Genomic DNA, 13,458 nt, shown 5'->3' with positions numbered 1-13,458 from the left:
AATGACGGTAAGGGGTACCTTAAGGGCACCCCTGAAGAATAATGACGGTAAGGGGTACCTTAAGGGCGCCCCTGAAAGATAATGACGGTAAGGGGTACCTTAAGGGCGCTCCTGAAAGATAATGACGGTAAGGGGTACCTTAAGGGCGCCCCTGAAAGATAATGACGGTAAGGGGTACCTAAGCAAGACAGTAAAAACTTTGCTCCACCAGTGAACATTAGTCACACTTTTTCCACTAACATTTTACAACAAACATAATTGCCGGTTTTCCCCTCCAACAGCAAATCCAAATCGACACACATTTCAGAATATATTGATACAATTATGTGTACGTAATGCCAGGATAAATCAACGTTACAAAATACAATCTTTACTCTTCTGGATATAACAGTATAGCTCTTTACAGACTTGGATTTGAAAACTCTAGATTTTTATGCCCCTAAATATAAAATATATATATATATATATATATATATATATATATATATATATATATATATATATATATATATATATATATATATATATATATAAACTTTTACACACCTGAATATGTGGTGGACTCTCAAACATTAAGAACTATTAATCTTTGTACATCGGCCAGGCTGCCAGATTCACTGTGTTAACATCATTAACCTTTACACTGCTTCAGTGTTGCCACTCATCAACACTGCATCAGTCTTGCCTGACCCATCAACACTGAGCAGCGTTAAGTTGTTCGTTCTTAAAACGGGTCGTCAAACTCTAGGGGCAAGCTAAGCCATGACATAATTACTTGGCAATAGACCATAAACGGACGGCTTGGTGGTCCAGCCCCAGGACGAGGTCACCACTGGTGTCCACGGTTGTGTCACGTTTGTGTCACGGTTGAGTCACGGTTGTGTCACGTTTGTGTCACGGTTGTGTCACGTTTGTGTCACGTTTGTGTCACGGTTGTGTCACGTTTGTGTCACGGTTGTGTCCACGGTTGTGTGTGAGCGTCCCCGAGGTCAGAGAAGCATCAAGGTTACCTGTTGATTCAGGCAGAACTGCTCAAATGGCAAGGTCATGGACGCACACGTGGTCTTCTGACCTTTTCCATCAAATAGCTCTTCCCTCCCGTCTCCTCCCCTTCCGTTCCCTCATATTTACTCCTTCCGTTCCCTTCCCCTGTCCTCCCCTCCGCTCCCTCAGCGGTATCACAACAGCTCAGTAAAGATATTAATATATTAGTTCACCTTTCCAAACTAATACAGCACAACCCCGCATTAGAGACACTTGTACGAACATGTACACGGCACTTAGTACACGCTGTACATAGCACAACTCCAACTTGGAGAGAAATATATTCAAAAGGCTCAAAAGAAATACAAGACGACATAGACTACCGGACCGGAAGAAAGATGCAAGGTTGCAAGCTTAGGAAATGACAATAGTGGGACAGTTGCCAAATATGAAAGCAAGAGTCAAAATATGAATGCATAAATGTTCGAAATACGTCAAATACACTGGGATTTATAGGCAGTAGTGTTCTTAATAAGACATCTAACGTTACTGCAGTTCCTGAGTCACAATAACGTTGAGAATTAATGATCCAACAAGTACACCAAAAATATCAACTATACAGTAACAACCGGTGTAGTAAATACCATCAAGCCATAATAGAGAGGGACACAGAGGCCAGCACACTGGGCCACACACAAGAGGACACATGAACAAGGTGGTGTTAGTGTGGAGGCGTGTGGAGAGGTGGGTGACGGGGTCGTGTGTCACCATCATGGTCCACAGTCAATGTGAGCAAGGTGGACCCCCGCACTGCCTTCCTCTTTGGCAGCGGCGACGGCCACCTGGCTCCCACCTGTATCTGACAGTGAGCTAGTACCAGTGTGTACTCACCTCTTTGTACTCACCTATTTGGGTCTGCAGGATCGAGCATTGACTCATTGATCCCGCCTTTCCAGCCATCGGTTATTTACAGCAATGACTCCGGTCCTATTTCCCTATCATACCTAGTTTTAAAATTATGAATAGTATTTGCTTCCACAACCTGCTCCTTCAGTGCATTCCATTTTTCCACTACTCTCACTCTAAATAAAACTTCATAACATCTCTGACTCATCTGAGTTTCCAGCTTCCACCCATGTCCCCTCGTTCTGTTACTATTCCGTGTGAACATTTCGTCTATGTGAACATTTCGTCTATGTTCACTCTGTCAATTCCCCTGAGTATTTTATACGTTCCTATCATATCCCCCCCTCTCCCTTCTCTTTTCTAGTGTAGTAAGGCCCAGTTCCTTCAGGCGCTCTTCATACCCCATCCATCGTAACGCTGGGACGAGTCTCCTTGCAAACTTCTGAACCTTTTCCAGTTTCCTTATGTGTTTATTCAGATGGGGACTCCATGATGAGGCGGGCATACTCTAAGACTGGCCTCACGTAGGCAGTGTAAAGCGCCCTAAATGCCTCCTTACTTAGGTTTCTGAATGATGTTCTAACTTTTGCCAGTGTAGAGTACGCCGCTGTCGTTATCCTGTTTATATGTGCCTCAGGAGATAGATTAGGTGTTACGTCCACGCTCAGGTCTCTTTCTCGCGTCGTCACCGGTAGGGCAGTTCCCCTTCATTATGTACTGTCCCTTTGGTCTCCTATCACCTAATCCCATTTCCATAACTTTACATTTGCTCGTGTTGAACTCCAGTAGCCCTTTCTCTGACCATCTTTGCAACCTGTTGAAGTCCTCTTGGAGGATCCTACAATCCTCATCTGTCACAACTCTTCTCATCAACTTTGCGTCATCCGTGAACATTGACATGTAGGACTCTACTCCTGTAAACATATCGTTAACATATATTAGAAATAGAATTGGTCCTAGCACCGATCCTTGAGGTACTCCACTCATTACTGTTCACCAGTCCGACAATGCCCTACAGACCACTGGAACATTATCTAACACAGTGCACTGTTACAAACCCATTAATATTTCAACTTAGATTCAACAGAGCAGAAGAAGTTGTTGAACACACATGGCAAAATCTTACTGAAGCGGCCATACGAGTCATAAATACTCATACTCCGCCCAAGTAAAACAGAAACAAGCAACACTTAGTGGGCCAGCCAGAGGCTTAGGGCCTACGCAGGAATATCCCTGCAAAAAAAAAAAAAAAAAAAAAAAAAAAAAAAAAAAAAAAAACAGTCCGACTTCTCGCCCCTTACCGTAACTCTGGCTCCTTCACGTTAGGTAGTTCCTTATCAATGCTAGGGCCTTTCCTCCCACCTCCTGCCTCTCGAGTTTGAATAGCAGCCTCATGTGCGGTACTGTATCAAAAGCTTTCTGGCAGTCCAGAAATATGCAGTCTGCCCAACCTTCTCTGTCCTGACTTATCCTCGTTATTTTATAATAGAATTCCAAAAGGTTTGTTAGGCAAGATTTCCGTTTCCAGAACCCATGTTGATGTTTGTTTACAAACCTAACGTTCTCCAGGTGTGCAACCAGTCTTAGCCTAATTATCCTTTCATGTATTTTACAGGGGATGCTTGTCAATGATACAGGTCTATAGTTAAGTGCCTCCTACCTATCACTTTTCTTGAAAATCGGTACAACATTTTCCCTCTTCCAGCAATTGGGCAGTTCTCCCGACATAAGTGATTCCTTAAAGATCCTTGCCAGAGGCACGCTGAAGGCCTGCGCTGCCTCTTTTAGTATCCACGGTGATACTTTGTCTGGTCCAACCGCCTTAGTTGCATCCAGTGTTGTCAACTGTTTCATTACCTCCTCCGCTGGCATCTCTATATCTGATAGTCTTTCATCTAGGGTAATCTCTTCTAACAATGGCAGCTGCTCAGGCTCGGTTGTGAACACTCCATGGAAACTGGCATTCTGTGCCTCGCAGATTGCCTTGTCACTTTCTGTATATGCCGCCTCTGTTTTCCTTAGTCTTGTCACTTGGTCGTTCACTGACATTTTTCTTCTGATATGGCTGTGTAGTAATTTAGGTTGCTTTTTCACTTTGATCGCAATATCGTTCTCATAATTTCTTTCTGATGCTCTTCTTATGTTAATGTAATCGTTCCTAGCTCTATTGCATCTGATCCTGTTGTGCTCTGTCCTTTGTCTTCTGTACTTAATCCACTCCCGCCTGCTTCTCATTTATGCTTCCTGACACTGTCTATTAAACCATGGGTTATTATATTCCCTCTTACTTTTTACCTTTACTGTTGGTATAAATTTCTCTTCAGCCTCCTGGCATTTCGGTATGACTAGGTCCATCATATCTTGGACGGTTTGTCCTCTAATTTCTTCCTCCCACTGCACTTCTCCCAGAGTGTCGCTTATCTTCCTGTAGTCAACTCTCCTTTCCCAGACCTCTTGTCCCTTGGTCACACGTTTGAGTTCCATCAAGTAGTCAAAGACTAGGGCACAATGGTCACTGGCCCCTGGAGGTATTTCATGTTCCAAATTCTCTATGTCTTCTGAGTGAAAATCAGGTCTAATAGGCTCGGTGCATCTCCTCTTTCCCTTGTGTTTTCCTTCACATGTTGTGTTAGGAAATTCCTGTCTATAACATCTACTAACTTTGCTCCCCACGTTTCTTCCCCTCCATGGGGATTCCTTGATTCCCAATTTATCTCTCCATGATTTAGGTTCCCCCATGACCAGCAGTTTCGCTCTCATTCTGTGGACTAGTGTTGCTGCCTTCTGCAGTTCGGCTATGCATGCCCTGTTGTTGTGATCATACTCCTGCCTAGGTCTTCTACTGTTTGGTGGGAGGATTGTAGATTACCAAGATCACAATCTTCCTCCCATCTGCTGTCAGAGTTCCATGTATGAAGCTTGTGCTCTCATTGGTACCCCGATTTTTCAGGTCTTCAAACTTTAATTTCCGCTTTATTAGGAGTGCTACTCCCCCTCCCTGTCTCTGTGTCCTCTCTTTTCTTATCACCTGGTACCCCTCTGGAAAGATTGCATCCGAGATCATGCCAGTTATTGACAGATTTATTGGATTTGCCAATAAATCCAATAAATTTGGCAGATTTATTGGATCTGCCTCACTAACTCTCTCTTTTATCTCTTCTGCTTTATTAGATACCCCAGCAGCATTGGTGTACCAAACCTTGACTCTTCTTGGAAACTCTGGTACGTGTGTGTGTGTGTGTGTGTGTGTGTGTGTGTGTGTGTGTGTGTGTGTGTGTGTGTGTGTGTGTGTGTGTGTGTGTGGTGTGTGTGGTGTGTGGAGAGAGCTTCACCCTGCACACAATATGAAGGACGCTTCATACACCAATAAAAACCACATAATATATACATTTCTAAAGCCATGCATTAAAACAAGCTGATGAAGGATAGCAGGTCTTTGGTAGCAATATACACACATGAGTATTATTATCAATCTTCAGACATTCTTGTGTTAGTTTAAATGTGGACATACAAGAAAATGCAGGAGACAGGGAGAGGCGGAGACAGGATAAAGACGAAAAGAAAGAATAGTAATAATATAAGTGAGAAATTCAGTACGAGCCGTGATGAGGGATCGAACCTATGCAGTGGGTGTTCCCTCGCACACGTCCCAGACATTCAGACCACCACATGGTAAAAAGATTGTAACCTAGACTTCTACTGAACTCACAAGGATATCCCAAAGCTTCTACTGATGCCGGGACAGGATTTTTCACATAATCTCGCCATGTACTCTGGCTCTGTCATCTAGGAATGTTCTACCTCTATCCTTTTACCATGTCTTGGCCTGATTGTCTGGGGCGTGTGCGTGGCAACACGCCCCCGCACAGGTTCGAACCCTCATCACTGCTCCTACTGAATTTCTCACTGATACAGTCACGTTAGTGTGATTACTCTGTGTACTAATACAAAATACTAAAATACAGTTTTGGTAACTATGCCACATAAGCGTCACTATGTAGTACTTACCGTGAGCTGTGTGGTGGCCGCCCGCACCCCCGTCAACACGGCCGCTACCTGTAACACGACACATACCGGTGAGTTACGTCTGAGACAGGTGTAACACAGCTCTCTCTCCCCGTCCACACACTCTCCCGGTACACCACCCCCGGTGTTGACGGTACACCACCCACCGGTGCTGACGGTACACCCCCCCCCCCCGGTGTTGACGTAATGGTAATGGTGGTTGTGGGGTGTTGATGGTAATGGGGGTAGTAGTGGTGGTGTTGGAGGGTGCTGATAGTAATGGGATAGTAATGGTGGTGGTGTGGTGGGGGTGTGGTAGTGGTGTGGTGGTGGTGTGGTGGTGGTGTGGTGGTGGTGTGGTGGTGGTGTGGTGGTGGTGTAGTAGTGGTGTGGTGGTGGTGTTGTGGTGGTGGTGGTGGTGGAGGTACAGTTTGGCCTCACTTATCGACCAAGCACTGACTATCATACCTATATTTTCAAGTTATGTATGGAGTCAGTTTACCCCAAATCATTCTTAGCGCATTTCACTTGACCACTGACAATTAGTATTCTTGTTCGAAATGTCTTTGTAACTCTACTTGTCTGCTATGTCCATTCCCGCCAGAACTTATGCATGTTGTGATCACGTTTTGTCTTGTTTCTTCTCTACAGTCAAGTGAGGTTGAATTCGTCCAGCATTTCCTCATAGATTAAGGCCTACGGGCTCACCATAGTCCGTGCTACTTGGAATTTTGCGTTCCGGGTAGCGAATCTTCAACAACAACAAATTTCCTCATAACTGTAACCTCTTAGCGCTTGGGTTCGTCAAGAGGTTCGGTGGGTGGAGTTTCCGCGGTGTAGGGGTGGTGGAATACGGGTGATTATGGTGGTGTCACTGATGGTGGAGATAGTTTGGTGGATGTATAGGTGGTGAGGGTGGAGTTATTGGGCAGGTCTTAGCAGTAGTGACGGTGGAGGTGGTGGAGGTTGAGAGGCGTTGATGTCTGGGGTAGTGGTGGTGCTAGAAGTGAAGTAATAGTAGTAGTGGTAATGGTGGTGGTGGTGGTGGTGGTGGTGGTGGTGGTAGAAGTGCAGTAAGAGTAGTGGTGGTGCTAGAAGTGCAGTAAGAGTAATAGTGGTAATGGTGATGGTGGTGATGGTGGTAGTGGTGGTGGTGGTGGTGGGAACGGCGGTGGTGGCGGCAGAGTACAACAGGGCCCGCGACCCCTGCTGTGTTCCAAGGCTGCCCCGCCCACTACTCTTAGCCCAGACAACACTCCTCTCTACCACCACCATCGTACCTACTACCACCACCACCATCCGCACTACACCGCCTTCCTCGCTCCCTACCTCTGTATCCCCACCACACTATACCACCGTCACCACCACAATCACCACCACCTCACTACAACCACTAACGCCAATATTGACCACTACCATCGCCAATACAACTATCCCGTTACCATAACAACCCCGCTATTACTTCGCCATCACCATCCTTCTCTATAACTACCTCGTTACCACCACCACCCTTTGTCACTACCTTAATTATCTTCATAAAGAGGGAGACGGAAAGCTAGAGGTGAGTGACTCACCAGGTGAGTCAGCTAGGGACGGCGACTCACCTGGACAATGAGTGTCAGGGAATAAGCCCAACGGAAGGCTGAATCAGACAGCAGTGGGAGTGAGCCTCAGGTATGAGTCAGTGTCAGGGGAGTGTTGGATCGAGCATAAGGTTTAAGTGCGTATACTCGCGTGAATGCGCTTACATAGTTCACCTCAAGACTCCCGAGCCTCGTCTTCGCCAGCTGCCGGTGAGTCTACGGCCTGCCGGATCTATTTCCGACTTAAAGGATGGAGTTCAAGCGAGCGTGTTCAGTTCTCCATTGTTTATCTATTGGTTTAAGGCGTCTATACATTCTGTACTCACCCCGTCATTCTGCTCTCAAGTTCTGTATAACTTCACTACAGACATTCTTCTCACATCCGCAGCAGGAATAATGTGCTCAACATCCCTATCTTCTCATACAACCTGGTTCAGTTGTTAGGTATCATGTCTCCTCTTTGTCTGCTCACTTCTACAGTGCTAGACTCTTAATTTTTATATTCTCTCTACATTTATCATGTCTTTCACCTCCGGTATCCAACTGGTATCACGCCTAAATATTCTTTATAACTTTTAGATATGTTTCTTCAGGTATTCTTCCTTTCTCCTGGGATTAAGATTGCTCAGAGAGGATAGCCTAGTATTTCAGCACACTCTTCAAGTCTCTGAGGAATATTTAATTAGGAATTAGTTTTACTTCTATATTTTGTTTCTTTGATAATTTACTGGTCACTTCTTGAGTAATCTTTGCTTCTACTGCGTCTGTCATGAGAAGTTGTTGGTGCAGTGTTACGCTTCCTCAAACTTCACAAACATATACTGACTACAATAACTTATCTTACATATTCCCTTCAAGCATTGTTGATTTCTACCTTTACAGTTTCTGTAATACCGTTTATTCTACTGGCTCCTTACAAAACCAAAGAGATTGGTTTAATTTACACTTGTGTCTGTAACTGCATGTTATGTGTGTGTGTGTGTGTGTGTGTGTGTGTGTGTGTGTGTGTGTGTGTGTGTGTGTGTGTGTGTGTGTGTGTGTGTCCTCACCTATTTGTGCCTGCTGCATCGACCTTCAGGTCTTGAACCCCGCATTTCCAGCCAACGAATCGCTAATGCAAATAATCTCGAACTATTTCCCTATCATATCTACATTTAAAATTATGAATGTAGTTGACCTCTACAGCCTGCACAATTACTTCACTCTATTTCACCCCAGTTAGTCTTACGCTCAAAACTTACTAACATTTCTACACCTCCTCTGTTTCTCAAGGTGCTATCTACGCTCTCTTGATCTATTGGTATTCACAACATTTCCTCCTTCTCAACCTTCTCAACCAACCCTAAGTGTTTTATGTCTTTATCATGTCCCTTTTTTCAGCGAAGTTAGATCCAGCTGTTTCACTCCTCACACATTATCTCTTGAAATGCTCGAAACTGGTCCTGAACAAACCACTGTACCTTTTCAAGTTTCATTCTGTGGTTTTCACGGCATGTTTCACGCACGACTGAAAACTGGTTCTTGCGTCGCGTCTACACAAGGACTCGTGCCCGGCCACCAGACAATGCCACTCAAAAGGGAATGGGATGACAAGGCCGAGGTTTCCTGTTATGGGTCACTATGTATGGGTCACTATGTATGGGTCACTACGTATGGGTCACTACGTATGGGTCACTACGTATGGGTCACTACGTATGGGTCACTACGTATAGGTCACTACGTATGGGTCACTATGTATGGGTCACTACGTATGGGTCACTATGTATGGGTCACTATGTATGGGTCACTACGTATGGGTCACTACGTATGGGTCACTACGTATGGGTCACTACGTATGGGTCACTATGTATGGGTCACTACGTATGGGTCACTACGTATGGGTCACTACGTATGGGTCACTATGTATGGGTCACTACGTATAGGTCACTACGTATGGGTCACTATGTATGGGTCACTACGTATGGGTCACTACGTATGGGTCACTATGTATGGGTCACTACGTATGGGTCACTACGTATGGGTCACTATGTATGGGTCACTACGTATGGGTCACTACGTATGGGTCACTACGTATGGGTCACTATGTATGGGTCACTACGTATAGGTCACTACGTATGGGTCACTATGTATGGGTCACTACGTATGGGTCACTACGTATGGGTCACTACGTATGGGTCACTATGTATGGGTCACTACGTATAGGTCACTACGTATGGGTCACTACGTATGGGTCACTACGTATGGGTCACTATGTATGGGTCACTACGTATGGGTCACTACGTATAGGTCACTACGTAAGTGTCACTATGTATGGGTCACTATGTGTCACTATGCATGGGTTACTACGTATGGGTCACTACACATGGGGTCACTACCTCAATACTGTGACCTCCGTTCCAGTCTCCGCACCTCTCCTACCAGTGAATCTTACACCAGCGTCTCCTCTGATTCAAACTAACCTCAGCATTGAAGTCTTCCTTATCCATCATAATAAATCCATTGATGGATTAGATACTAACTTTTCCTGTTTTTTTATTCGTTTCTAATTAGTTAGCGGTGAGCGGTGCCTGTGTGCTGTGTGCTGCTGTTGCTTCACAAAATGTATATATGCTGGTTAGCTTTGTAAATGTGTGGCCACGTCTGTGGTAGAAAAAAAAACTCAGGCCACCACACTGCCGCTGGCACTTCTAATATATATAAATGATAACTGTTCAAAACTATGTCATTTATGAGCAAATATAACCACAATAACCGGGTTGAACTGGCATCTCTGTACTCCATCCTCCTAAAATGAAAGTACTTACAGTAACTTACAGTACAGTGAGTTACTTAGAGTAACGGTGTGATCGATTATACAAATGTGAACGTCAAGGACCAATAGAAAGTAGACTTCTGTATTACTGAATTTCGACAAACCGAAAAAGTTTTTTTTTCTATTTATGTTGCTTCTAGGCCTAATGGAGGCTATCTAAGGCCTACTATAGTACATAAACGTGCTATACCAGGTCTAGCAATACTGAAGTTTGGTTTTTAGCTTAATTTTTTCCGGACTTATAACATGAATATTATCAATATTGTACTTTCCATTAGTCCACCACGTTGGTGTTTGTACCATGGTCCAGGGACTACGGTCTTATGAGGAGAGCCCTGCACCCCTCCCACACATGCACAACCACCTCTACCATGATGGCCTTCACAGTATCTCATCCACAACCGTTACAAACAAAAATAAGCTACCAAGTATCTGTTATATAATTCACAAATTATCTTACGGATAATTTCATTAGTAAAATTGATTAATGGGAAGAAACCATAGTATTAAAAAGATATATAAAATGATGCATCACGGATATCAGTAAAATAATTCTGCCAATTGGCCAGGTTGACCTCAGCCAGACCGGTCAATTGGCCAGGTTGACCTCAGCCAGACCGGTCAATTGGCCAGGTTGACCTCAGCCAGACCGGTCAATTGGCCAGGTTGACCTCAGCCAGACCGGTCAATTGGCCAGGTTGACCTCAGCCAGACCGGTCAATTGGCCAGGTTGACCTCAGCCAGACCGGTCAATTGGCCAGGTTGACCTCAGCCAGACCGGTCAATTGGCCAGGTTGACCTCAGCCAGACCGGTCAATTGGCCAGGTTGACCTCAGCCAGACCGGTCAATTGGCCAGGTTGACCTCAGCCAGCCCGGTCAATTGGCCAGGTTGACCTCAGCCAGACCGGTCAATTGGCCAGGTTGACCTCAGCCAGCCCGGTCAATTGGCCAGGTTGACCTCAGCCAGCCCGGTCAATTGGCCAGGTTGACTTTAGCCAGACCGGTCAATTGGCCAGGTTGACTTCAGCCAGACCGGTCAATTGGCCAGGTTGACTTCAGCCAGACCGGTCAATTGGCCAGGTTGACTTTAGCCAGACCGGTCAATTGGCCAGGTTGACTTCAGCCAGACCGGTCAATTGGCCAGGTTGACCTCAGCCAGACCGGTCAATTGGCCAGGTTGACCTCAGCCAGACCGGTCAATTGGCCAGGTTGACCTCAGCCAGACCGGTCAATTGGCCAGGTTGACCTCAGCCAGACCGGTCAATTGGCCAGGTTGACCTCAGCCAGACCGGTCAATTGGCCAGGTTGACCTCAGCCAGACCGGTCAATTGGCCAGGTTGACCTCAGCCAGACCGGTCAATTGGCCAGGTTGACCAGCCAGACCGGTCAATTGGCCAGGTTGACCTCAGCCAGACCGGTCAATTGGCCAGGTTGACCTCAGCCAGCCCGGTCAATTGGCCAGGTTGACCGCGGCCAACCCGGTCAATTAGAACAAGTCTAGAGAGAATAAACCTCTGTCTAACAAACCATTTTAAAGAGGAGTTAAGGAACAAACTTGAGACTGGGAAGTAAATAGGAAAAAATAACTTGTAAACAAGTCATACGGCCAACGGAAACTTAACTTTCCAGGAAAATATAGTTGTAACTTAAGGAAGCCAGTCACAACCACCAAACACACGCACCTTCAACAACTATCCAACCACACTCCCCACCACCAAGACCACCAACCAGTCTCTAAACCACCATCTCTTCCACATAACCAACATACACTAACTTCCCACCACAATCACCATAAAATATTATCGCTTTCATTATCAGTATTACCCCACACACTCTCTACCATTATCAGTCATCCATTCTCCACCACCACCAACAACCACTGCTCCCCACCACCACCAACATCAACTCTGCTCCTCCACCACCAACAACAAACACTGTTCCTCCACCACCAACAACAACTGCTCTACCACCACCAACAACCACTGCTCTCCCACCACCAACAACCACAGCTCTACCACCACCACCACCAACAACCACTGCTCTACCACCACCACCACCAACAACCACTGCTCTACCACCATCACCACCAACAACCACTGCTCTACCACCACCACCAACAACCACTGCTCTACCACCACCAACAACCACTGCTCTACCACCACCAACAACAACCACTGCTCTACCACCACCAACAACCACTGCTCTACCACCACCAACATCCACTGCTCTACCACCACCACCAACCACTACTCTACCACCAACCACTACTCTACCACCACCACCACCAACCACTGCTCTACCACCACCACCAACCACTACTCTACCACCAACCACTGCTCTACCACCACCACCAACCACTGCACCACTACCCGCTCCTCCCGACCCACAATAACAGGTATCTACACGTTCCCCGCCTGATAATTTATATGCTGGTAACTCCTATATCATTTGCTTACACTAATATATAATCTTTTCTCACACCGATGTAATTTCTCACTTTGCATGCTATTGTATTGGGGAGAAAATGGCGGTTTCCGAAGAGCACAGGAATTTATTCTATTGTTGTGGGTGTGGGGTGTTCTGGCCCTGCGTTGTGGGGTGTGTAGTGGAGGTGGGGAGGACTGGCCGCTGTGGTGGGTGGAGGTGGGGAGGACTGGCCGCTGTGGTGGGTGGTGGTGGGGAGGAATGGCCACTGTGGTGGGTGGTGGTGAGGAGGAATGGCCACTGTGGTGGGTGGTGGTGGGAAGGACTGGCCACTGTGGTGGGTGGAGGTGGGGAGGGCTGGCCGCTGTGGTGGGTGGTGGTGGGGAGGGCTGGCCGCTGTGGTGGTGGGGAGGGCTGGCCGCTGTGGTGGTGGGGAGGGCTGGCCGCTGTGGTGGTGGGGAGGGCTGGCCGCTGTGGTGGGGAGGGCTGGCCGCTGTGGTGGGTGGTGGTGGGGAGGGACGGCCACTGTGGTGGGTGGTGGTGGGGAGGGCTGGCCACTGGTGGGTGGTGGTGGGGAGGGCTGGCCACTGGTGGGTGGTGGTGGGGAGGGCGGGCCACTGGTGGGTGGTGGTGGGGAGGGCTGACCACTGTGGTGGGTGGTGGTGGGGAGGGCTGACCACTGTGGTGGGTGGTGGTGGGGAGGGCTGACCACTGGTGGGTGGTGGTGGGGAGGGCTGACCACT

General features: G+C 46.8%; 1 protein-coding gene across 1 annotated transcript in view; it reads right to left on the bottom strand.

The window, feature by feature from the left end:
* The window catches only part of LOC123774626 (uncharacterized), a 145,805-nt gene that overhangs the window by 107,109 nt on the left and 25,238 nt on the right, over positions 1–13,458 (bottom strand). Inside the window, exon 2 of the mRNA XM_069303912.1 lies at positions 5,899–5,946. Within this exon, the coding sequence (XP_069160013.1) occupies positions 5,899–5,946 (48 nt within the window). The remainder of the gene's footprint in view (positions 1–5,898; positions 5,947–13,458) is intronic.

Source organism: Procambarus clarkii, chromosome 51, assembly GCF_040958095.1.
Source record: "Procambarus clarkii isolate CNS0578487 chromosome 51, FALCON_Pclarkii_2.0, whole genome shotgun sequence".
NCBI classification, from domain to species: domain Eukaryota; kingdom Metazoa; phylum Arthropoda; class Malacostraca; order Decapoda; family Cambaridae; genus Procambarus; species Procambarus clarkii.
Note: the sequence above shows the minus strand (reverse complement) of the source record. Positions and strands in the feature narration are given on the sequence as shown.